A 26,706-nucleotide genomic window follows, 5' to 3' on the forward strand; every position below is an offset into this window, starting at 1 on the left:
TCTTCTCAAACCAAGTCTGAGGACAAGCAGCGTCTTACTCAGGTGACAGGAACTGGGGGATGAGTGGGGCCTGGTCCCAGTGGAAACTCTCACACACGCATGGACGGTCACAAGTGTTTCCAGTGACTAAGGGCTACACGAAGCAGCCGGCTGGGCCCTTTCTGACAACTTGTCCCAGAATGGCTGCACAGCCGCTCTGACCAGAGCCGCCCCCCACTGCTGGTCATCCTGAGCCACAATGTCCCACTTCTGTGGGGTGAGCCCTTCCTTCACCCCCAGGGCAGCGACCAGGCTCCCCCTTTCCCTCAGCAGCAGGCAACACACAGGGGCTTCAGCAAGCAGGGCAGTTTATTGACACTTACTTGCCAAAACAACTTTACCTCACTGGTCAAGGGATGAAAGAATGGTGGGGGAGGATGAGCGATGTGGGAGATCGCAGAGCTGGAAGCCAAAAGGCTCATCTTGAATGTGCTGCTGGGTTGAAAAGAGGTTGGTCTGAGAGTGACAAGACCCCCTTTTGAGAGGCTCAGAAAGTTCAGCCTAAGAAACATGCACTCATTCAACCAAATCCCTTCCATCTAGGGTTCCCCGGGTGGGAATTCCCACCCATTCTCAGGAATTTTTCTCACTTTCCCGTTCCCAAATCCCAAGATACAAATTGCTTTCTGTTCTTCACAATGAATTGTTTCCACAAAGTGACGGCTGATAATACCAACCACCTGGGTTCAAGGAGACAATTTTCCCGATTTCCTGACCAACTTTTCTCGGGATTCGGGAATGGGAAAGTGGGGGGTGGGGGGGAAATCCTGAGAATGGGTGGGAACTCCCGCCCGGAAACCCTACTTCCATCTGCTGGAGGAGAACCAGGCATTACCCCGGCCCAGGTCTTCTCTGGCTCTCACACAAGGCATCTTTCAGACCTGGTTGCTGCACTTGTGGGACCATGAACGTCACAGTGGCCATGCGTCCCGAGCCAAACAAACAGGTGAGGCGTAGCCTAGCTTCATCTGCACGAGCAGAGATAAGGGGACTGATTAGCAGGAAATCTATGGTGCACAAATCGTGGGAGAGGGTGGCGCCTGTCAGCGTTAGATCATGACTCTAAAATGTAGTGTGAATCCATGGTGGGACTACAGGCTGGACTCCATGATTTAGTAAAACGTAACTCTGAGCTGACCTGATGTCTGAACAAACACCTCTAAGACGGTCTCCGCTCACAGGGTGTTTCCGTCCCCTTGGCCCTAAAAACCATCACGGAAGCAGAAGAGGAGGAAGTGTGGTCTGCCCAGCTGGGCCTGTCTCTGTGGTCAGAGGGTGTCCCAGAGCCTCAGAGCGAGCCGGGGACAGAGCGAGAGAACAGGACGCTGAGGCCCAGGAGGGCACCCCTACGGCCCGTGCCCCTCACCCGCCCGCTCGCCAGGCCGGTCTTCTAGCGTTTCTTCTTAGCCTCCTTCTTGGGCCTCTTGTTCGTGGAAGGAGCAGCAGCCTTGGGTTTCCTTGTCACCTCCCCACTTCTGGGCTCAGATGGTTCTGCCTCCTGCGTGGTAATAAACAAACAAAGAGTTCTGCTTAGAGGAATCAAGCCTGACACCAGTAAAAATGAGACCATGTCTGAAGGGACTATGCAAATGAAAGCATGCCACAGAAAGCAAGGGATTGAAACCATCATGCTGGGACCCAGGATGGCCATGTCTGCGGGACGGCCCCCAGGAGCAGGGCAGTTCTCAGGGAAGAAAAAGGGAGCCCCCAAGGGGAGGAGGCAGCCTTTGGGGTCTCACAGGCCTGGGTGGAACCTAGGCTCCTCCACGTTCTAGCCAAGTGACCTTTCTGTGCCTTGGTTTACCCCACCGTGAAATGGCAATAGCAATGCACACCCTGGAGGGCTGATGTGAGGAGACAAAAATGCACACAGAGCACCAGCAAGTGTGGCTGGACCACTGGCTGGCTGGTCACCCTGGGCAGGGTCTGGTCAGAATTGGGTGAGGAGTCCGCCGTGGGGCAGCCCCACTGTGGCTTACTCTCCTTCTGACCCTGCTGTTCTCCTCCCATTCGACCCACTGAATGCCAGCGCCAGGAGGAGTGGAGAGCTCCAGCCAGCAGGTGGGCAGTCGCTGCACTGTTCTGTGGGGCCTGGCAGAGGTGCTTCATGGGGGAGGGCAGCCAGGGCAGAACTCACACTCTCCCTAGGACTGGAGGAGTTCTGGGTTTTGTGTCACGTATGTCGTGATTTCTTCCCTGTGAGGTTTGGTTTAAACAAAGGTTTTGCTGCTTCAAAAAGGTTCAAAACTGCGGATGCAGCCCTGGCCTTCGTTGTGCTGATAAAGAACGTGAACTCTGGGGAAGGGCCTTGGCCTGCACTAGCCACTCAGGCACAAACCGGAAGAATCTGGAGAGGGCTCAGTCCTGCTGAGCATTCCCCCCTCCCCTGGGTGATAAATCACAGTGTGCCACAGCCAGGCGACACACAAGCGACGGCCATCTCGCTCTGAGAACAGTAACCACAGTTCCCAGGCCCGTCCGGCCCACAGGCAGGCTTCACTTGGCCTGCAGTTTATTTTTAAGAATTTGAGCCAGTTGGGAGAGTTCCCATTCAAATCTGGATTCTTAGCTTTCTTGAAAACTTTAAACATCCTGTGACACTAGCGCCCGAAGAAACGGGGTGGAGTAGTAACTGCCCCTTTATTTAAGTGTCTACGCCACCCCCAAGGCCCTGGTGCCCCCGACAACTATGGTAAGAAATCATTTCTCAGAACCTGTGTTCTTTTATTAAAAATGGGACAACAAAAAGCAGATAAGAACATTAGGAGGGATCACACGTTTTCTGGAAGAGAAAAATATTCTCCCTGTTTAAACTGGCCAACTCCTAGCTTCCAACTTGCTTTAGGCTCTGCCTGTCCCAGCTCACCCATCAGCCTCTGCCCTACAGAAGAGGCAGGACCTTGGCTGGGGAGGGGCCAATCCTACCCAAAGCCTAGTCCAGGGGTCTGTCAGCTCCCTCTCAGGGGCCAGCATTGTCTCCTCTCCACCCTGCCAGCGCAGACACCAGAAGTAAAGGCCGCCCACCAGGCACCCATGGGTGACCTTCCCAAGATAATGAGGGGCCAAGCCTCCCGTCCCCCCCCAGCCAGGTATCTCACTGCAGCTCTGGACTCCCCCAGCCTGTCCCTCTGTGCTATCTATGGAACTTGGCAAAAAATAAAGAAAATAAAAAAGCCTATTAGAAAAACAAACAAACAAAATGAAGCAGAACCTCAGAGGAGCCAGTGTCAAGTGCATGGGCTGCAGAGCTCCATGGGAAGGCTACTGTGTAAGGCAACGCCACAGGGTCCCATGTCAGGAGACCTTGGGAACTGGAAACCATCCCCAGTGCAGTACCCGTCAGTCCCTGAAAACCAGTGGGCCCCTAGCAGCCAGCCTGGGCAAACAGGCCCGGATTAGGTGAACGGTTTATACACGGGAACTTGCCAAGGCCGGACAGGACCTCCAGGGACAGAGCCCACTTGACCTTAGAGCTGGGCGCCTCCTCAGGTTCAGTGGGGCCGGGTCAGAAGCCCTACAGGGTGACACCTGACTCCACAGACCCTCTCTCAGGTGCCTCATCTCTTCTGGCACCTCCCAGACCTCTCCCCTGACCCAGCCGTCTGTCAGATGACTGAGGCTGGAGTCTGCCAGGCACCTCCAGCTCAGCCGGCCCAGACCAAAGCATGGCCCCTGCTCCAGCAGGCCAGGACCTCCTTCCCACCTGTGGGCAGAACCACCAGAGGCCCAGTGACCAAACCTCTCCTCCTCCCCAGCGGCCAATCGGTCACCAAGTTCTGATCTGACCTCGTCTACCTCTCCACTCAGCCTCTCTCTTTAGGATCACAATCCCTACCTCAGTTCCCCCACTGCTAACCCATCGTCCTGCTTTCTCTATGCCATTCCTTGTGCACCTGCCAAAGGAACGTTTCTAAAGTGCAGACCCCCTACCTGACGCCTTCCAGTGGCTTTCCGTCACCCACAGCCTCATGTCCAACCCTGGGACGCCGTCTAAGGAGGCCACCTCTCCAGCCTATCTGTGCTCCTTCCCACCCCACTGGGTCCGGCCCCAGGGCTTCCACGGGTCTCCCTAACGAGAGGAGCACCCTTCTTTCCTCGGCCTTCCAGTAAACCCCCCTTGCCCCCCACGGTTTGGCCACGGCCAGGAACACACTCCCCTCACTATCTAGCCTTCCCTCTCTGCTCCTCTACCTCCAGCAGGGTACGTCCCTCCTCCACCCCTCCCCCACTCCCCAGGAACCTTAGAACGCCACGATTAATTTACCACAGTTACGTGTTCTCATGTTGGTCTCCCGCGTTAGCCTGTGAACTCCTTGGGACAGCTTTCATCATTGCTGAATGAATAAATCAATGAAAGGATGAATGAATGAAATGAAAGAACAGGCAAGAGATCCCATAATCCTGGGAACTTCACTCTTGTTTATCTCCATGGAAACACAACTGAAGACGAGGCCTCCCTTCCTCCATGGCCACAGACGACACAGCAGGTTTTAAACCCAGTATACATACCCTAATTATGGCGAGACGTCACAACCAACAATACGAACAGGAACAACAACAGCCACAGCAGCTGCTAATATTATCTACAATATGCCAGGCCCTGTGTTACCTGGTCTGGACATATCTTAGCCTCGCAAAGTACCCTAACAAGCCCCCATTTTATAGATGAGAGAAGTGACACTCAGGGAAGTTGTGACCTGCCTAAAGCCTCCGCTGGTGAGTGGCAGAGCCAGGATTCGAACCTAAGCTCTTAGTGGTTATACAGTATAGCCTCTCCCGGGTTTCCAAGGGACCTGAAGGTTAACAGAGATGGAGAACCTGAGTTAACCATGCAATCGACCTTCTCTCTGTGGAGCAGCCCTTGGGACCACAGGTGACCACGGAAGGAAAAGAACAGCTTGTTTTCTAGATTCTATCTGTCGATAGGTAATCGGAAGCCCCTCGTTTGGGACTCAAGTTCCCACAGGAGTCAGGAAAGTGGGTTAGTGCTCCTCGAGTCATGCTTTGTTTTTTTACAGTTGAAATCAGCTCTCTGTGGGTGTGTGTACATATTCCAGCCATTGAGTCATCTGAATGGATTATGTCTCCTCCTCACCCAGACCTCCTCTTCTCTTCCCTAGCTCAGCTTCTGGCCTTGTCACCCACCAGTTACCCAAGCTAGAAAGCTCCGGTCACTTCTGAGTTCTCGCCATTCCCTCGTGGTCCACATCCAATCTGCCACATCCACTCTACTTTCCCGCGGGCTCTTGGCCCGGCCTCGTCCCCTCCGGGCACACACTCCTGCGCCGGTTCAGACCCCATGGTCTCCTGCCTGCCTCTTTCTCTGCATCAGCCTCCCACAGCTTTTCCTCACCACCCGCCACACTGCTTTCAGAGTCTGTTCTCCTAAGACAACAGCTTTAGGAGACCATATCTGTCAAAGTGTTGCTGGTTCCCTCTTCATATCAGACAAGTTCCAAAAGCCTCCGAGTAGCCGCCAGGGTCATTCTGCTCCAGCCTTGACCCGTCTCTCTGCACGCCCCCTCATGCAGCCCACTGTCTGTCACTCAGGGCTACTGGTCAAGCCAGCATCTCCCAAGTACTCTGTTCCCATTCATGCTCTGCATAGGTGCTCAGCAGTCATCACCTACCTACTGAGTCCAGTGTCTGAGGGACTGCATCGGGCGCTACGGGGTAATGACAAAGAGAACGCACTTAGTGATGTGCACCAAGGAGGTGCTTTACAAACACCAGCCTCCCATCACCCTGGCATGCCAGCCACTGTGAGCCCCATTTTACAGGCGGGGAAACTGAGGCCCACTGAGACTCAGTGACTGGCCCAATGGAGCACGGTCATCTTCCCCGAACCTGCAGGGAAACAAAGGCAACTGTCATACACGGCCCGGATGCGGGAGTCCTAATCACACAGAACTGGAGCTCCAAATGCTTGGCTGGAGGGAATGACTGAACGAACGGCTGGCTTCTAATTTCTCTTCAAATGCACACTGCTGGTACAAGCCAGGTGGACGGCAGGCTCCCAGCGCTACAGTCCCACCTTTAAATCTGGAAACACCGTGCCTCCTCTGAAGGAAGTTTCAAATTTCCTCGACAATCACACTGTCGGGGGTAGAAGAAAACCTGGCCGGCCAAGAGGTGCCCGAGTCTGCAGAGAGGTCCTCTGCGGGCACAGGCTTCAAGAAGGAAGCAGCTCCACAACCGCTTATGAGGCCAGAAAATTGCTGCTATTCATCAGATTCAAATAATCGAATCTGTGCCACAAGGCATCAAATCGCTCTAGCACGGACAGCACAGAATTTTACGATTTCCACTATACAGTTCAGTGTGGAGTTAGTCCTATAAATCAGGACAGAATGTAACTCTCCAACAGACTGAAACTATTCTTTCCTCTCAAGTAGTCCAGGGAAAGAAAAGCACTGAGCTCGGCTCAGGCAGCCCCACGCACCCAATCTCACTGGATCCTTAAGAACTCGGTGGGTCGGGCAGGAATGCCCTCCTGTTACAGCTCAGGACACACGCTCAGGGACCTACAGGGGGGCCAGCACCTAGACCAGGTGTGCCGAGGGCTAAAGCTCCTGTTGTCCTGCTCTGCACTCCTGCCTGAGGCCTGGGGCAGGCGGGTGCTAAGATGGAACTAGTAGCACTGGCCTTGACAGGAGGATAGGACTAGCTGAAACGGGCAGCGGGGGAGACTGTCCATGTGGGCTCCACAAGGCGAACAGAGACACAGAGTCCAGGACGCACTTGGCAGCGAGGAAACTGTGATTAGAGAGAACAGCCTTGGAAGCTCATTCCAGACACGATTCAGCATGACGCAGGCCCTTCCCACTGGCTGGTCTGTGGCTCCTTGTATATCCAGCTGGCTCCCCACGAGCCAGTTCACATCTCGAGACCATGTTTATACCTTCACCTTACCCACCACACAGCAGTATCTCAGCGACGGCTCGTTAAGTAAAACACACCCTGCCACCCAATTCAACTGCAAACTCTTCTCAAGCTTAAAAACCATACAGGGCAGCACTGCAAAGTTGGTTCTGTGGGCTTGTCTCCTGAGGTGTTGAGAATGGGTAGACACTTGCCCAAGTTAATTATTCCCTAGGGCAGGCTTCACTGGCAAGCAGGGGCCTAGTTTAAAATCCAGACCCTCGTGCAGAATTTTCCAGCGGGGTCTGAACTTCTAGGCCACTGCCCCTCCGCCCCCAGGAAGGCTCCATCCTCGTCAGGGCTCCAAACACTGCAGGGCTTCCTCGCTGACAGTGAAGTCTTTGTGGGCTTCACACTGAAAGCCATCACTCTTGCCGTCAATTCTGGTGCATTCTCCCCTGGATCACAATGGTGGGCATCAGTTGTCTTTGTCTGGCCAGCACCCCCGTTCCCTAGGAGGGGCCAGTTAAACAGGGCCTGGCAGCAATGGTGCCCATTACCCCTTCCCACCTATGGGGCAAGGTTTGAACATGTGGCCAAACAGAGGCCTTCCATGAGTCTGCAAAGTGGGCACAGGTAGAGAAATGGCTTCTCTTGCTTGTAAATCACTAGCAATTAGGATGCGGACTGCGGCTGCGGCAGCCATCGTTTTGACACGTGGCAAGAGCCTCCGAATGAAGTCAACCCTTGCAGGAAAATCTCCAGAGATGGAGACAGAATCTGAAGACCGTTTGAGCCTGAACCCACCTGTGCCTTGAAATTCCCAGTTCTAAGAGCAATACAGTTTCTTTCTGGGGAAACTGGAGCTAGAGCTGAGGTTGTGAACTTTCCACAGAGAGGGTCCTCATTAATACCAGAGGAGACTGTGGCAATCCACAAAGACAGCAGAGCGGAAGTGAAGGTACCTGCCTAGGGGCTGGCAGCTGGCCGGGGAGATGTGACCTAAACATATGAAGAGGTTAGAACAGGCAGCACTTAAACTACTAGGAGAGTTTGTGATGAATTGCCAGATGAACTATTAGTATCTGCTGCCTGAGTTGCTGAACTAGCTAAAAGTCAACGCCCACTCGCTTAGTGTTGAGCGGATCAACATTCTGTGCAGAAGCTGGTCCGACAGAGGCTTGGGAGTCGCTCAGGCAGGCTGTCCGTAAGGCAGTGGAGACGGGCTCCCCCACTTCACTGCCTTATTACCCACTCCTGAAAGTCCCAGGACTGGGCGCCCACCTCACTAACCTACTGCACTCTACCTTCCAGGACGTGCCTGAAATGAAAACATCACATTTTTGTAAACGATTTCAGGGAGCTTATAGACTTCTGAAGCCCATGTAGGGACCCCCGAGGGACTCAGAACTCCCTGTTAAGAACTCTGTTCTATTGAAACCAAGCTCTGAAAGGCAGCAGCGTGAACATGGAATCGTCGTCATGTTGAGCAGCTTTTCCTCAATCACTTGATTGTTCTCACTGCCTAGTCTCTGTGGGGACTGGGTTTTCCATGTGCTCTTTTTGAACCACTCGGGTTTGCAGGGAGACCGCAGTCCCCTGGGCCTCTGCCCCCTGCTCTGCCCTGTATCCTGAGAGAGCGAGAGGAATAGAGACCTCGGCTTTGTCTGCACAGCACTGTTGTCCCTTTGGGAACTGACCTTCCCCTCTACCCCTAGAGGTCACTCCATAGGACCCTCGCCTCCCCCTACACTGGCCTAGCTGTCCCAAGCTGGGTCAGCTACAGTTCCTTCCCTGGGGACTTTGGAACTTGGGCCAAGCAGGAAGGCAGCTTCCAGATGCTGCAGCTGAAAGACATCAACTTGGGGAGCTGTCCGTGGCCATGGTTCATCTTACCGCAGGGACAGCAAGCAGAGGAAGCAGGGCCCCGGTGGGAGAGGTGAAAAGACATGAGACAGACAGGGAGCAGAGGAAGAGGGGATGCAGACGGGGAGTGATGGGGTCCTTGGATACCACCCCCTCCGAGACCCAGCTGCATCCCCACTCTGGACAACACCCCCCTCTTTTCAGTGGATCTGCACTGCATACAAGCTACTTCAAGTAGTTCGAGCAATGCCTCAAGTTCAGGCCTCTCCTGAATTTCAATTTCCCTTGAAAAGCTCAGTAACTCATTCTTAGGGTTTCAAGAAATAATACTGTAGACAAAATAATTCCCAGGTCTCTACTCCCAACTTCTCACTGGCTCTCCCTTCGGATATCTTGCTATTATTTCACACTTAACACATGTAGACCTGGACACCTCCTGTCCTCCCAAAATTGGTCTGCGCTTCAGGAAAATGGTCTAAGGATTAGACCATTTCTGCAAACAGAATCACCTGGGCACTTTAAGAAACTACTAACCCAAGGCTTCAGAGAATAACTGACTCAGAATCTCTACAGGTGCAGCCTAGGCCTTTGAAAATTCCCCAAGTGGGTGCAAACGAATGGAGAATCATGGACCAGCCCAAGGATGAGCAATTCAAACTACCAACGCCCCAGCCCCTTGCTCATGGGAGACATCACTGATTCATTTCATTAATCTGGAGCCTACAAGCAGCCCCAGAATCCTTTTTACCACGGCCACCATATAATCAATGGCATGAGAGATGAAATGTATCTGCATCCTGGATTAGACAGAAACGGTGTAACAATCTACCCTCTTATAGTTTACAATCCAGCCTACAAGAAAATGCTTGGATTAAGTACAGCCCAGGCTTCAATCGGGCTCAAACAAATGTTTGTTTTCTGGGGTCTTAGTTTAACGAGGTGTCAATGAGAAAATATTCTCATTTGGCTTAGGTTCTAGGGACTTTAGTTTTGATTTTACCAATTGGTTCTTGCTTCTACTATAAAAAGAAAGGGGGTGGGGTGGGAAGCATTTGTATGTGTTCCTTTCTCCTTCCCTGATTACCCCCAAAAGAGCTTTCAAATAATCTTCTAAGTATTGAAGTACTGAAGTCATAAACTAGTTGCAAAAATCGGCTTACTGGAACAACAGGAAAGACATTCTTTCGCTTTTCAAAGGCTTTCCCATCATCTGGAGCCAAAAATATTATCTTCTGACCCAAAAAGCCACTAATAAACCTTGTTTCTACAGGCCAAGCAAGAGGGATGATTTTGCTCTAAGCAACACCGCAAAGAGAGCAAGATTGTTCCCTGGGTCCTGCCACCCCACTTTTGCCCTCTCCCCCCTCCGGCCACCCCCACTTCCAGGTATCTCCAGCCTGCCCTAGGGCTGCCTGGAGTCCCACAAGCTGTCCCCATTCCCACAGGCTCCCTTTTTCCTAAGAGGTCCCTAGCCCCAAGTTAAAACCCCTTTCTTTTCCCCTCCAATCCAACTTCCAAACCCCAGCTAGCTGCTAGGCATGGCCTCTACGTACAGTTTAGCATTCGCCCTCTCTTTGTAAGATTGTTTTTGCACAGAATACAGTGTTTCCTCTCCATTTCTAGAGGAGTTTAGGGAGTGAGCAAAGGCTGCCTTATGGGGACACACAGGAAATCTGGCACTAGAATCTCTGTATAATTGGTGGCCATTTGCTGGTTTGATGCACTCGTAAAAAATTAAATTAATGCTACTGTATTTTTTGCTACTACTGATCCATTGAAAAATTAAAAAAAAAAAAACACCTAAAACAGTAAGCTTCAGTTATGAAGACAGTTCACTTGTATAAGCCTTATTCCCCTAAACTGCAAGATAAATTATGAGAACTTATGTACTGTATTTATGTTTTAAAAATGAGGGTTTTGTCACAAATTAACCTGTACATGGCAGAGTAGGGGAAGGGAGGAGGCATGGAGGCATACTGGGGCCCCTCTGTCAATTCCCTGCCTCCAAAGACCTCAACCCACTGCACCACTGAAAACCTCAGAGATCAGTAAAGAGCACCCCTTTTTCTCCAGGTTGCTAGACTGGCCCAGGCCTCTGGGCCAGCCTCGAAAGGTTAAGAACACAACAGGAGGTGAGCGGTGGCCCTCCAAAAGGCCTGACACACCTGACTCCACTCTCTGCCTATAAGACAAGAATGCTCATCACCTCCTCCCTCGGGACTCTTAGCAGGCTTCATCAGCGGCCAGTGACAATAAAAATGTTTGTCATTTATAATACCCAATAGCGTGTCAGTGTCTGTGAGGACAGAGCCGCAGAGTGCAGGGACTTCGTGTTCAGAGTGTGATACAACTGTGGGGGGAAAACTCCAATCACGACCTCCTTCTCAAGCTCCCAGAAGAACCGGAGACGGACAGAACAGCCCGGAGGCCACGAACCTGTCTATGCTCACCCAGCTTTCCCCGCCCTCTGTGGCTGCCCCGCCTCAAGGCTCAGACGTAGGCCCTCTTCTCATCTCGGGCCACACTCCTTAGGAGACCTCATCCTCTCCCACGGCTTCCATTACATCAACTCCCACATGCTGACCAACACTCAGCCCAGACCCTTCTCCTGATATAGACCTGTAGACCCAACAGCTTACTGGACACAACCCCCTGGACAGATTCAAGACACTTAAAATGGAACCCGGCATGCTCCTTCCCCACTCCCACCCAAGCCTGCCCGTTCAGGAGGGTCCCCCACTGCATCGGTCCATCTCCATCATCCTCCCGACACAAGCAGGATCTCTGGGCCCAGTCATCTCCCAGATAAATGGATCTCCAGATACGCTGTATATTGCTAAGTGGAAAAAGAGAGATGCGCAGCTGCATTCCATAGTATGCTATGTTTCGTGTATCAAAGGGGGACAATAAATAAACAAACAAATAAGTGTATGTATCTCACATACGCATTTGGTATGTTTTCAAAAAGAAACAAGGAAGGGTAAATCAAAATCATAAAAATGGTTACCTACATGGAGGGAAGAAGGGAAAAGGGTGAAGAATACTGAGAATAAAGGAAATTTCTGTGATTGCATCTTTTTTTTTTTTTTGCTCAGAATAAAACCACTTTAATGAGTCCTCCTTACATCAAAACTCTACAGAATATTAGTTCTTTTTTTTTTTTTAATTGGGTGTGATTGCATCTTGTTACATAGTTTTGACTTAGGGAAATGTTATTGTATATAAATGTTTTATACAATGGTTTAGTTAAGTCAAAAAGAAAATAATCCCTAAACATTAAAAGCCAATGAACCTAACAGTATGTCATGGTGGGAAGACACCCATATGAAGAAAAGAATTTCTAAACACAGTAGGTCTGACCAGACATCCCTACTGGGACCTATCTGTGGGCCAGAAAAGAACCACAAAGAAATCTTAAATTCATTCTGAGTCTTGGTTGTGAAAAACAATACAGCTATTTTAGAACTACTTGAAAGTGATATAATAAGTATATTATAGGTGTGCAGAATAGAGTTAACATTAAAAAAACAACAACTGCTGTCCTTAGAAAAGTCAGCTTGCAATGCTGGCCCTCGGCTGGCATCTGGGAAGTGGACTCTGGGTGTTCCCACCATTCCCAGGACTGGGAAGTACTTAGACTGGTTGTGCAAACAATAAGGTTTACGCTGAACACTGCTTTCCTTCTGGAAGTCTGAACTTTTAGTCTGTGCTAGGCAGAGGGTGCTTATGTGACCTGTACCCAGCAAAAACCCTAGGCAATGAGTCTCTAAATGGGCTTCCCTGGTAGACAATATTTCATACAACTTGAGGAAGATCCCACAGAGACCATTTAAGCTAAAAAAAACTAAAATTAATTAAGACATAGCAAATAAACAAAAACACATATTCAAAATGATATGAAAATCAAAGCTTCATGGGTTAAGTTTACAGGTAGCTAGAGCCCAAACTCACTACTCTGAAAATTAATAAATAAAGGGCAAGAACCAAGCGTTTATCCTGCCTTTTAGTGTGAACAGCATTTCAGAGTAACCAGACAGGTGATGAGGAAAGGTCTTCTTTATTGAAGAAGTCCAGCTAATAAATGCAGAAGGAAATCATGGGCCTAAACAATGGTCATCAATGGATGGTAAAATCATTTAGGTAAAAAAGACTGTTGGGGATTTTACAACAGAGGGATCAGCTGACACCACCGAAACCCACGGGTCAATCCTACAATCTCTAAATGGGTGACAACCAGACACCACGTGCCTGTTGATGACATACAACAGGAAATACACAGCACCAAATCACTTGATCTGAGTTGAATCGAGCCTCTAGATCGAATTTCCTGTTGATGGGAAATATGGGGAACAGAGAAACATGGTAAACGACACCACAGAGAAGCAATCAGCCAAATGCTGCATGTGGGCATCGTACATGATAATGACCTGCCTTCTACAACCAATCAATGTCGTCGGACAATGGGGTGGTGATGGCGGGACAAGGGTGCATAGCTATAGAGTAAGAGTCAAAACAACAAAAAAGCCCCTCTGATCATGTCACTCTCCTACTTAAAACCCTCTGGGCCCTGCCCACTCCTCTGGCTGCCCCTCTCATCACGTCCCCTCTGTGCTCTGGCCACAGTCACCATCTTTCAGTTCCTTGAACTAGCCCTTTTCTTTATTCCTCAGGTCCTTGCAACTGTTTCCGCCCCCTGGGGGAGGGGTAATAGCCAGGCCCCTGCCCCAGGGTAAGGTCAGGTCCTCCCCATCATATACCCTCACAGTACCCTGTACTCTCAGGAAGCCTGTGTGAGAATTTGATTCGTCTCTGTCCTTCCCCCAAGGACTAGAAGCTCCTGGAGGGCAGACAGCACATCTTTCAGCAGGGTCTGACATGTAGAAGGCACCTAATAAAAACCTGCTTAATGCATGTGAGACCAAACAGAGTATTAACCACCCCAGTGGGAATCTGGGGACACACTACATCAGTAAAGCCCAGCAGGCCCTGATCTCCATTTCTGTGGTCCATTTCTGGTACCCAGCACCCAGCCTGAGGAGCTGAGGCTTTTAGGGAAGGACTCACCGCCTCGTGGGACTTGGGAATGGGCACGATGATGGCTAGCACACAGATGAGCTGGAAGATGGCCCCCAGGAAGAGTCCGTACCGTAGCAGGTTCTCCAGGAAGGTGGGCTCGGGCACCTCGGGAGGTGAGAAGTCCAGGTCGGAGGCCATGGCCTCAGCTGCCTGCTGTCTGAGGTCTCCTCTGACTCACCACTCTCCAGAGTCAACTTCTAAATGCAAAGGGTAAATGTCATGTTTCTTCAACTGACTTTTAAATGGACACACACATACACACACACACACACACGAATACATAAAGCGATTGTGGTGAAATGTTAGCAATTCCTGAATCTAAGGGGAGGATATACTTATATGGATAGTCATAGACGATTCTTTTCAACTTTTTTGTATGTTTGAAATTTTTCCAAATATAAAGTTAGGGAAAATAAATATGTAAATGCAAATACTTCAACAAAAATCTCAAATCAACATACATTTACTGAAGGCCTGCTGTTTCACGTTTTGCTTATTCGTTCATTTATTCATCCAGCCATTCATTCAAATACTTATTGAACACCAAGCAATGAAGAGAGAGCAAAACAGACATATCCCTGTTCTCTTGTGGCCTATATCTCAGGGCAGAGGAAGACAAAGAACACGTCCAGATGTGATATGCCAACTAATTACAACTGTTTTGAAAACAAACTTATGGAGGGCATCATTTTATTTTGTATAGGGTGACAGGAAGTGCTCTCAGAACAAGAAACAGGCATCAAGTGGCAGAGATGTGAAGTGTGAGAGTGAGCTACTGAACGCTTCAGGGAAGCATATTCCAGGCAGAGAAAAAAGCAAGTGTAGAGGCTCTGAGGTAGGGATATGAGTCCAAAATGGCCAGAAAGGGGGGCTCAGGAGGGAAAGTGGAAGAAGGTAAGATCAGAGAGGAGCGGGGGCTGCCCGTGTAGGATGCTGACACTTCCAATTTAACTGAGTAAAATGTAAAGCCACAGAAGGGTTCTGAGCAGGGAAGTGACATGATCTGACTTACATTAAACGAGGGGATGTGGGGTACAGGGTGGACACAGGGAGATGGGTGAGGAGGCTACTGCCAGCACCTGAAATAAGAGATGCTGGGGACACAGACGACAGGGGCAGTGGCGTCCAGCGGTGGGAGGTCCAGCTCACCTCTGCAGCCTCTGCTTTCCCCAGGGCCCGCCACTCCTAATACCCTAGTTGAGCTGAAAGAACTGCCTGTAATTCTTCAGAGCACTGGGCTCTTTCACAATCCTGGCCTCTACCCAAGCTGTACGCTCTGCCAAGGATGCCCTTTCCGACGTGGACTGCTCAGCGAAGCCCTCCCCTCTGCTCCACGCCTGCGCTCGTGTCGCCTCCCCAGTATGCCTTTCTTATTGCTTCCTCTTACCCTGGGATGACTGAACTGCTCCCCTTTATTTCCCACAGCCCCCCCAAGGCGCCTTCTTCTGTCCACCTCAGCAACAAAGGGGCAGACTTAGGGTGGAACCAGGCCCCCCTGGTTCCAAAGACCTTTGTGCTTTCAGAGAGCCGTGCCCCAGGGCAATTTTCTGCTAAATCTGAGCTGTCCAATATGGTGGCCATGAGCCCCAGTTGGCTGCTGAGAGTTGAAACACAGCTAGTCCAAACTGAGAATGGCTGCCAAGTTAAATATACAATTCAGAAGATAGTATGAACATAAGAATGTAAAATATCTCATTAATAATGTTTTATATTGATCACATGTTGAAATAATGTACTGAGTTAAATAAATCACATTATTAATTTCACCTGATCTTTGAAAAGAAAAAGTACAAAGCCGGAGCATTCTCTTTCTGATGTTAAAACTAAACTACAAAGCTACAATAATCAAAATAGTGTGACACTGGCATAGGATCTAGGCCAATGGAACAGAATAGAAAGCCCAGAAATAAATCCTCACATATATAGTCAATTGATTTCCAAACAAGGGTTACAAGACCATTCAATGGGGAAGGACAGTTTTTTCAACAAATAGTGCTGGGAAAACTGGATATCCACATACAAGGAATGAAACCGGATCCTTTCCTTACACCATATACAAACTTTAACTCAAGATGGATCAAAGATCAAAACTTAAGAGCTAAAATTATAAAACCTTATAGAACATAGGAGAAACTCTTCATGACATTAGATTTACGATGATTTCTTGGATGTGACACCAAAAGTACAGGTAACTAAAGAAAAATAAAATGGACTTAAGAAATAAAACTTTTGTGCTTTGAAGGACACTATCAAGAATGAAAAGACGAACTGGAAAAGTTTGGCGGTGTCACAAAAAGCTAAACACAGAATTACCATATGATCCAGCAATTGCACTCCTCTATAACCCAAAGAATAGAAAGCAGGGACTCAAACAGATACTTGTACACCCATGGTCACTGCTGCATACTCACAATATCCAAAAGATGGAAACAACCCAGAGTCTACGAACATACGAATGGATAAACAAAACGTGGTCTATATATACAAAGGAATATTATTCAGCTATTAAAAGGAACGAAATTCTGACACATGCTACAACATGGATGAACCCTGAAAACATGTTACATGCAGTAAGCCAGTCATAAAAGGACAATATTATCTGATTCCACTTATATGAAGTACACAGAACAGTCAAATTCAAAGAGACAGAAACTAGAATATAGCCTTCCAGTGGCCTGGAGGAGGGAGGAATCAGCAGTTATTGTTAGAAGGGTACAGTTTCAGTTTTGGCATGATGAAGAAGTTCTGGAAATAGATGATGGTGATGGTTATATATCAGGGTGGTGCAAAAGTAATTGCGGTTTCAAAGGTTAAAAATAATTTGGAAAAAAACCGCACTTACTTTTGCACCAACCAAGTAACACTGTGAATGCCATTGAACTAAACACCTAAAATGGTTAAAATGGTAAATTTTATGTTATGTATATTTTACCACAATAAAAAATTTTACCTGCTTGTTACTTTTTAAATGTGGCTACTAGAAAATTTAAAATTATACCTGTGTATTGTAACAGTTCTATATATCAGAGGGGTAGCAGACTTGGAGGGGGTTACACTTTGTGAGGGGTGTGAATATCTCATCATTGCTGTTTTTTACACTTGAAACTAATATAATTAAAATAAATTTTTTTAAAAAAGGAAAAAGAAAATTACACCTGTGGCCTGCGACGTATTCCTATGGCATAGCCCTGGGCTAGAGAGACTGTCCTAAGACCTTCCTCAACTTTGGTTCTGCCGTTTCACTGCTTAGCATCATTTCCCCAACATGAAGGAAGAGGGATAAAAGGATAAGAAAAATGACCTCCTAGGTCAGGGGTGTCCAAACTGCGGCCCGCGGGCCAACTGCGGCCCACGATCCATTGTTAATTGGCCCGCAGCAAATTCCAAAAATATATTTAGTTTACTTAAATAAACCAGGTGAGGCAATACGTACTTCACCTCGAGTGAGTGGCCCGGCTGTTTGTGTGTTTTACCGCAGATGGCCCTGGGTAAAAACCGTTGAAAAAAGTTTGGACACCCCTGTTCTCGGTAAATAGACTGGGATTTATGCCAATGTGTATTGTCTCACTTTCAATCTGGTCACTTAGGTAGGTCATGTGCCTGTGCCAACAGGCTGGCCACTTTTTTGCACCATGTCTGTTTTCTTTGGGTATGGCCTTCAAAGCTGCAGGCCCATTTTTTTTTTCCCCCAAATCCTCCGAGCTGGCAGATCTTCATCCTCCCAGGAAAGATTTAACTTCTGGAAAGCACCCAACATCATCTGGTTCCAAGTGTGGTGAATCAGGTGGGACTGCAAGTTCAGGAATACCATTTTTGGTCAAATACAAGGTATGCGGCTCAGACACCAGGCAGATTTGTTTGGGGTAGCTCATAAACTGGCTCTGAAGTGAATTCCAAGGCGCCTGTGAGAACAGCTTCACTGGAGAACAGCCCCGACAGGGCTCTGTATCCTATGACATGTGAATACCAAGGTGCAAGAAAGCTCTCATTTCTTCAGTTGCCCCTCACAAATACACATTTAAAAAAATGCCTTTGGCCCCAAGTTGTATGCTTAAGGCTGTAACAAGCCTACTGGTCTTATCAATACTTGGATTTACTAGCGTTACAAACAGCAACACTGTTACGAATATTTGTAGTCCGAAAAAAACATGGGGCCAGGAGTCAGGAATCATGCAATTCGCTACACTTTGGGCCAATCTCTTGACCTCCTGGAGACTGGATGTTCTCATGAGCCAAACAACAATAATATCTATTCAAAGCTATAACGTATTTAGGCCTTTTTTTTTTAATGGCAATTAAGCAATATATAATAAGAGCCATAAAAGTGATCATATCCTTTGACTGAATAACTCACTTCCTAGAATTTATAGTGAGGAAGCAATTCAAAAGGCGAAAAGGCTTCAGGTATAAAAAAGTTCATGGCAGTGCTACTCATAATACCGAAAAACAGGAAGCAACTAAAGTGTCCAATAACAAAGAAGCAGTTAACCCAATTACCGTACATCATGGCATATTCCCTTCACTAAAATGGCAAATATAAATGTTGCATATCAGGTCAGCTGGGAAAGCTTTGCAAGACACTAACAGAAAAAAAGAAAATAATTACATAATCACTATGATTGCAACCATGTATAAAACTGCTTTCATTGCCTAAAGATCAAAAGAGACCATAGGAAAATGTTAAAATAGTTGCTATTCAAGTGAAGGGGTCATGAATTTTAAAATTTTGGAATAGTATTGAAACAATGAATACAATTTAAAAGAAAAACCCATGCTCTATCTACTTCCTTCACAAGACTTTTATAGGGTTTGATGAAGCCATGTCCAATAGAACTTTCTGCAATGATGATGTTCTGTATTTGTGCTCTCCAATATGGCAACCATCAGCAACACGTGGCTTTTGAGCACTTAAATTTGGCTACTAAGGAACTGAATTTTAATTTTAATTTTAATTTAAATATAGTCACATGTGGCTAGAGGATGCCCATATTGGCCAGCGCAGGGATAACAGGAGAGTGGTTGTAAAAAGTTCTGAAAAACATAAAATGCTCTACACACACTGTGTATGCTTTACAACTCCTAATTTTCTGTGCACCTTTGTGCTTTACTTCCCAGCTGGCCTGCTGAAGTCACAACTTCAGCTCTCAACTAACTAGGAGGTGCTTACCCCTCAGGCGTCCTGCGAAGGCTGTCTCCCCACTACCCTTCTCCCCACCCCCACGCCGCCATTGTCACAGTAGCAGTGAACAAATCATTTGCCAGATGTGCACACACTTTACTGTCAGCATCTCATTCACTTCACAACCACCCTGGGAGGCAGGTATTACTAATGAGGATGAAGAATCCCAGGCTTGGAGATGGCTCACCCAGGGATTACTTGGCTGAGAAGTGGCAAAGTCAAGATTCAAACTGGCTGGCTCCTCCAGAGCCAGAGCTCTACCTACTTGGTCCATGGTTTTCAATAGCAAGCTGTGGCCCATTAGTGAGCCATGGAAACCGTTTCTGAGGCTTTAACCAGCACTTGTTTTTTATTAGCCAGCACTTTAATTACATAAATGACAATAGAAAACATCACATTAGCAAGGCTGAGTATTGTATCCTGAAGCTTTATTTCACTTATATTCATGTACATCCAAATCCGGATGTTCTGGGTCAAAATTCAAAATGTATTCCTTGTTGTTTGAGAAATACTAAACTGAGTCTGTTTTTCACTCGTTTCACTTTAAGCTCCTGGATAATAGGGACTCTGGATCCAGCTTGCGTTTGTTCCAGGGCCTGACAAATATTTGGTAAATGATGGAGCCCACTCCTGTTTCCCACCTTTAAAGCAAGAGCAGATGCCTCAACCAACTGCCTCATTTAACAAGGAGGAGTAGCTGAGAGGCATGGAGCTTGCTTACGCTCAGGGCAGAGCTAAATATCCTGCGATGTCTCTAGCCCAGACATGCTTAAAAATAAAGGTTTTTATACATTGGGGAAATCTCATATCCCTACCAGAATTTAATAAAAAGTATACACCCGTTTATTACCAAACATGGCAAATAATTTCATAAGGTTACCAGACCCCTTGAGGATCATCCATGAAGGGCAGACAACAGTGGTCAGAGATATTCATTCCTTCCACAAATTTATTTTGTACCTACTCTGTGCTGGGCATTATTCTAGTTCCTACCATAGAGTTTTCATCCAATTTTGGCTCCCAAACATACATACACACATATAATACAACGGCAGGGGTATTATGAGAAAACATAAAGAGGAAGGAAAGGGGTGCTATTTATACGTCTATGGGACGGTCAGGGAAGGGACTCTCTGAGAAGGTGACACTTCAGCAGAGGCAAGAAGAAAAGTGAAGGAACACGTCATTAAAATATGTTAGAGTACCCCAGGATGAAGGAACAGCAAGGGACAAGGTCCTGAGGCAGGAATGAACTTTATGATCAGGAATAGAGTCAGCCAACTGTGTAGGGCCAACAGGCCATCATAAGGACTTTGGCTTTTCTTCTGAACGAAAGGGGCGCCACTGGAAGGTTCTTAGCAAAAAAAAAAAAAAAAAAAAGACATGGTGTGACTCATTTTAAAATGGTCACTCTGGCTGTTGTGTTGAGAATAGGAGACTGTAGGGGTGTAGGGGACAGGGAGACCAGTTAGGAGGCTACTTTAATAGTCCAAAAGTCACGGTAGCAGTGGAGGTGGTAAATTCTCAGGTTGTGAATATACAGCAGGTGCCAAAAAAATGTATACACATTTTAAGAAAGGAAAAAACTGTATTAAAATTGTATTACTCAATATATACCGATAACAAAAGATGAATACAAGTCATGTGTATACATTTTTGGGGACACCCCTGGTATTTTGAAGAGAGAGTCAATAAGATTGCTGAGGTGAAATCTGAAAGACAGAAGTTAAAAATAATCCTTGAAGGTGAAACTATTCTGTCTGACACTGTAATGGTGAATACAAGACATTAAGCATTTGTCAAAGCCCAGAACTTTATAGCACAAAGGGTAAACTTTAACATACACAAATGTTTTTTAAAAATCACTTAGGAGGTCAGGGTATCCCGGATGGTATGCAGAATGTGACACGGGAGAATCAGGTGCTGACCTCAGTAACTTGGCAAATGAGTAGAGTTTGTAAGACTAAAGGCAAAGGAACTATGTGTGTGCACTGAACTCTAGGTGATAAAGTTACTTCCCCAGGGGATATAGGTTAATAATTCTGAAACCACTATATATGTATACTGGAAGTGAATTCAGTAAATGAATGGACAATGGTGGGAGCTACGTCTGTCACAGTTGGAGTGGGAGGTTACAGATAAGCCAGAAAGAAAAGGAGGCTAGAATAATCCACGTGAAATGGATGAGAGTTGCAGACATCAGTCTGAGTTCATATCTAGCTTAATATAGACACAGGTTGCTACATATAAAAACATTAGGTAAATGTATATATACAGGTGAGTAGACACACACATCTCTTGCTCTCTCCAATAAAAGGAACCAGGACTCTTCTGAGAAATAGTTAATACTAGGACTGAGGCAGGAAATATACAAGATGAGCCTGGAGCAGAAAGGAAGTATTTACAAAAACAAAAACAAAGATACATTCATTGTGTTGGAGATACAGGAGCAAACCGAAAGGGAGTAACTAACTTGACAGTGGAAAAACCTGACTACCTCAAGCTAGTAATCCAGGTAAACGTCAACAGTGATAACTTATATTGGTAGTAAGTGCCCTCGATGTGATATGGTGAGAATGGCACTTTTCCTCTGTGGTCTTCCTCCCCAGAACTCATAACTGCAATCTAATCACGAAAAAATAACCAGACAAATCCTAATTGGGGGTCATTTTACAAAATATCCCACCAGTAGTACTCAAAACTGTCAAGTTTATCTAAAACAAGGAAAGTCTGGGAAACTATTAGTTAAGCGTAATCTAAGGAGACATTTCTACTAAATGTAATGTGGTATCCTGGATGGGATCCTGCAACAGAAAAAAGGACATTAGGGGAAAACTGAGCAAACCTTAATAAAGCACAGACTTTAGTTAGTAATAACTTAACAATATTGGTTCGTGAATTGTGACAAATGTACTATATTAAGACGTTAATAGTGGAAATTGGAGGTCAGGCATATAGGAACTCACTGCAGTATCTTGGCAATAATTCTGTAAATCTAAAATTGTTCTAAAATTAAAATGCTATTGATTAAAACGTCAACATTTCTAAATTAATAATCCGAGACATGTATAGCTAGCTCTCCAGACTTAGCAAACAGAAACAAAATCTTCTCTAAGACCAAAAATCTCAGATTCCAAGAATGTTGGTAGAGGATTCCTGGTTTCCAATGAAGCGATTTTAAAATACTGTCGAGAATTCAACTGAAACAGATTAGGGGACAGAAAATCAGTGTTAGGGGTTTCTCACTGTCTATTAGGACTGGGCTATGTTTGCCCAAACCCGTCCCATTACAACACATTCCCAAGGACCGCTCAAAACGGGGTTAAAATTTTGTGCATGAACGCTAAGCAATTTCCCCGAGCAGAAACTGGTGCGCACATGCCTTGCAAAACGTAACTATTAAATCCGAATTTGTTGCCACCACTTAAAAAGCGTGAGGTTTCACATAGTCATTTCCCACTTCTCTTGATAAGAATTAATTTGCCCCAATACACATGCACTTTGCACCAAAGTGCTTTGCGTTCACCATCTCATTGAATCCTCAGGTCAAGCCGAGGTGCTCAAGCTACAGGAGGAAACTGAGAACCAGAAAGGCAACCAGAGACGAGCCACGTCGAACCCCGGCCACACGGACTACGGAGCTCTGACTCCTCCTAAAGCTCCACCTGTTGGAGTCAAGGCCACGACCTGGCCGTGAGGAGCGCTGGGTTCTGGCCCGGTCTCTGAACTAAAGCGCTGGGAAAACGCTGGGCAGGACGAGGCCCTCCGGCTCCCGGGGACTCAAACGCCCCTCTTCAAATAACTTCCAAACGAGCCGCTGGGAAGTTATTCAGGCCGCGCCCAGACAGAGACGGCGTCGGCGGAACTAGGCCGCCGGGGACAGCCGGGCCGCGGCGCCCGAGCCCAGCCCCCTCTCCGTTCCCGCCGCCACCGCGGCTCCGCCCCGCCTGGGAATCCCGGCCCGGCCGCCAGAGCCGCCGCACTCACCTCCCGCACCGCCGCGCGCCGCTCCCCCGGAAGTGGTTCCCCGTGAACCCGGATCCCGGAAGTGACGTGCCTGAGCAACCAGCGGGCTCAGCTCCGCCTGCGTTGCTAGGGTTGGTGGTTTGGTCGACTTTTGTCCCTACTTGGTGGGTTTGAGCCCGAGGGACAGGCCTGGGGAAGCGAGATCCTGGCCCCCTCGCTTGTCCGAGTCTAGCACTCAGCCCCTTTCAGCAAACGTTTGTAGAAGAAGCCTTAATGCTATGCCAGGCCCTGAGCTAGGAACCTGCAATGCAGAAGGGAGATGAGCACATTCTTACAATTCAGACAAAGGCCATGATTAGAATTCATTAAAAATCGTTCACCGAGCACCTACTTTGTGCCTCGTGGTGGTTACTGGGACTGCACGGCTGAACCAGACAGGTGCGGTCTCTGCCCGCATGGAGCTGACAGTTTGGTGGAGGGAGACAGACTAAAATAATTAAGTGAACATGCAAACATATAATGTGATAAGTATTTGGAAGGCAAAGAACAGGGTCCCATGACTGAGTTTGGGCGGGTAAGTAGAGGGAAAGGAAATCTACTTTAGAAGGAGTGTGGTAACCAGCTTCCACCATCGACTGGGATGATTCATGGCTCCCAGTCATGATTCTTTCCTGTGCATCCCCTTCCACACTGAATAGAGCTGACCAGTATAACCAACAGGATACTGTGGAAATAGTGGAGCATGAGTTCTGAGATTAAACATAAAAGACATTGCACTTCCTTTTTGCTCTCTCTTGATCACTCCTGGGGAATCCACATGAGCACAGTCAAGCAGCTCTAGGGAGAGGCTGGTGTGGGTAATAACTGAAGCCTCCTGCCAACAACCCACTCCAACTTGACATCTGTGTGGGTCCTCGGAGAGGGTCCTCCAGCCGCAGTCCAGCCCTCAGATGACTGCAGCTCTGGCCAAAATCATGACTATATATGCTCATGAGAGACCTTGAGCCAGAAACTCTTAGCAAAGTCACTCTTGAATTCCTGACCCACAGAAATTGTGAAATCATTAATGCTACTATTTTAGGCTCCTAAATTTCAAGGTAATTTGTTGTTAAGCATAGATAACTAATAATACATAGAAGATCAAGGAGGAGGGGTTGGATGCTGGATAGTCAAAAAAGATTGAGACCTAATCTTACCCTCAAAGAGCTCACTCTCTCTTGGAGGACAGAGACAAAAATAATTCTCATTCACTTAGCATCCACTAATCCCAAATTATGTGAGGTTGTTTGGAGGATCCAAAGATGTATCATTCATTCAACAAATATTTATGGAGTTTCTACTCTGTATCATCTGCTATGGAACTGGAAAGACAGTGGTAAGTGGGTCCCTCCCTTCACTGTACTTACAGACTAGGGGTTAAGGTCTGACAGCTCCATTAATCAATCACATAGTGAAATGTATCCTAAGGAACCATGAGATGTGTTGGGAAGAAAAGAGAAACCATGAGAGAATAAATAACACGGGAGATACAATCAAGAGAGGGTAGTCAGGGAAGGGCTCTCTGGGGAGGTAACATTTAAGCTAAGAAATGAAGAAAGAGTAGGAATTTGCCAGGCAAAGAGAACAAGAAAGAGCATGGCGGGAAGTGGAAAGGCTGTGGGAAAGGCTTGGAGCACAAGAAGAAGGGAGAAACTGAGGCCTAAAGGGTACAGGTTTTTAGGACAAGATTTGGTACTTGCCCTGAAGGGGCTCACTGTGGGGTGTAGATAAAGGGGGTCATAGGAGACAGAGATATTTTATTGTTAAATTGTGTCCCCCACAAAGGATATGTTGGAGTCCCAACCCCCAGTACCTTAGAATGGGATCATATATGGAGAGAGGGTCTTGACAGAAGTCATGAAGTTAAAATGAGGTCAGTAAGGTGGATCCTAATCCAATATGACTGGTGTCCTTATTAAAGAAGGAAATTTGGACAGATGGGCACGTAGGGAAAATGTCATATGAAGATGAAGACAGAGATCAGGGTGATAGTTCTACAAACCAAGGAACACCAAAGATTGCCAGTGAGCTGCCAGAAGCTCTGGGAGAACCCTGGAACAGATTCTTCCTCACTGCCTCAGAAGGTGCTGACAGACACCTTGCTTTCAGACTCCCTAGCTTCCACAACTGTGAGAAAAGAAATATCTGTTGTGTAAGCCACTAGTTTGTGGTACTTTGTTACCCCAGCCCTAGCAAACTAATACAGATGTGCTTTGAAATCTGTTACTCTCTGTATCCAAACGTAAAAGATCCTCAGTGTGGCTGCTGCAGGCACAACTACTTTCTCATTCTCTGGAAGCTTCTGACGGGCACCCGCTGAGTCTTGCTCATCTCTGTGCCCCGCATGGCTCCATTCGCACCGCCGCATGGTGGAGAGCTCCGTGGCATGCTTGTTCCCATCCATCATATGTATGCGAGGCATACTGCTTGCCCTATGATAGAGAAGAAGTTGAAAAGGCATAGTCTCTGCTCTGAAAAAAGAAAATTCTAAACTAGATTAACATATGACAGGGTGAACTGGTTTGTAATTATTAATGATAGCTGCCATTTATTGAATATTCACTAGGTGTCAAGCACTTTACATATGTCAGTAGTCTCTCCCCAGCCATCCTATATGGTAGGTATTACTCCCATCTACAGGTGAAGAATCCTAGGGCTGGAAAAGTTAAGCAACTTCCCGAAGGCCTCCCAAAGTCTGCATGCGTAACCTGTGCTAGCCAGATAAGCATTCCAGGTAGGAGCGCTCTCCAGGAAGAGGGGAAGATCAGCAAGGACTGAAGTATCTAGGAAGGCTTCATGAGGGCAGTGGCTCATTGTGAGTCCCAGATGACGGATTCGATTTGGATATGGGAAAAGTAAAGTAGAGGATTAAGACTCGCTTTTCCACCTCTGAGCCTTTTGCTTCGTTTGTTTCTTTGCCTGGAATGCTCTTCTCTCCTGGATCGTCACAAGACAGGTTCATCCTCATCCCTCAGGACTCAGCCCAGATACTACCGCTTCAGAAAGGGTTTCCCTGATCGCCGTGTCTAGCTGATTATTTTTCCTAAAGATGGCCCCATGCCTGCTTTGACCAATAGCATACTGTGGAAGAGACACTGTGTCACCTTCAGGCATGGCAATTAACTGGCCTAGAAGTAAGCCACCACGTAAGAAGTGCAACTAGCTTGGGACCACATGCTAGGAGAAGCCCAAGTCATATGGGAGGAAGAGAATTGAAGAAGCATCAGATAGCATAACCAAGAGTGAAGAAGCCACCTTGGAGAGGTAGAGCGATGCACAGATATGTGATAAGCAAAGATGATAGAATGTTAAGTGTAAAATCTAGGCGGTAGGTTTGGTGTTTGCTGTGCAAGTCTATCTACTTTTTTTTTTTTTTTTGAAATTTTTCCCTTTGGGCAACTTTGGGCAAAAAGAAACCATCTTGAAAGTGGAGTCTCCAGCCCCAGACATCTCAGCTGACACCACATGGAGCCGCCCAGCCCAGCCTTTCCCAAATCCTTGACCCACAAAATCATGAGCTCAATAAATGAGTATTGTAAGCCGCTATATTTTAGCCACAGAAACTCTCTAAGTAGACCTCCTTTCCTTTCTATCACAACTCCCTGCCCATTTCTTTTACAGCATTTCCATATTCATAATTACCTTGTTTGCTTACTTAGCAGCAGTCTCTTCCCCGCTAG

The 26,706-nt window shown here is 47.2% G+C and overlaps 1 protein-coding gene across 2 annotated transcripts; it reads right to left on the reverse strand.

Annotated features, from left to right (window-relative positions):
• Window positions 1-330: 330 nt before the first annotated feature.
• On the reverse strand, window positions 331-23,101 carry MANBAL (mannosidase beta like). 2 transcript variants are annotated; one of them, XM_033094715.1, is made up of 3 exons: window positions 23,009-23,101; window positions 13,831-14,039; window positions 331-1,537 (listed from the first exon to the last, which is right to left on the reverse strand). In XM_033094715.1, exons 2-3 carry the CDS (start codon window positions 13,978-13,980, stop codon window positions 1,430-1,432), a joined length of 258 nt encoding a protein of 85 aa, XP_032950606.1. In that variant the 5' UTR covers window positions 13,981-14,039; window positions 23,009-23,101; the 3' UTR covers window positions 331-1,429. The 2 variants fall into 2 exon arrangements, with proteins under 2 accessions (XP_032950606.1, XP_032950607.1); XM_033094716.1 differs by lacking the exon at window positions 23,009-23,101 and adding an exon at window positions 22,687-22,956.
• Window positions 23,102-26,706: the final 3,605 nt, after the last annotated feature.

Source organism: Rhinolophus ferrumequinum, chromosome 23, assembly GCF_004115265.2.
Source record: "Rhinolophus ferrumequinum isolate MPI-CBG mRhiFer1 chromosome 23, mRhiFer1_v1.p, whole genome shotgun sequence".
Taxonomy (NCBI): Eukaryota; Metazoa; Chordata; class Mammalia; order Chiroptera; family Rhinolophidae; genus Rhinolophus; species Rhinolophus ferrumequinum.

What these genes read in the sequence shown, in the direction of transcription:
- MANBAL (XM_033094715.1), bottom strand. Translation starts at nt 13,980, where the DNA reads ATGGCCTCCGACCTGGACTTCTCACCTCCCGAGGTGCCCGAGCCCACC. An exon ending in TTCCCAAGTCCCACGAGGCG is followed by an intron (nt 1,538 to 13,830) that starts GTGAGTCCTTCC and finishes ATTACCACGCAG; the next exon opens with GAGGCAGAACCATCTGAGCC.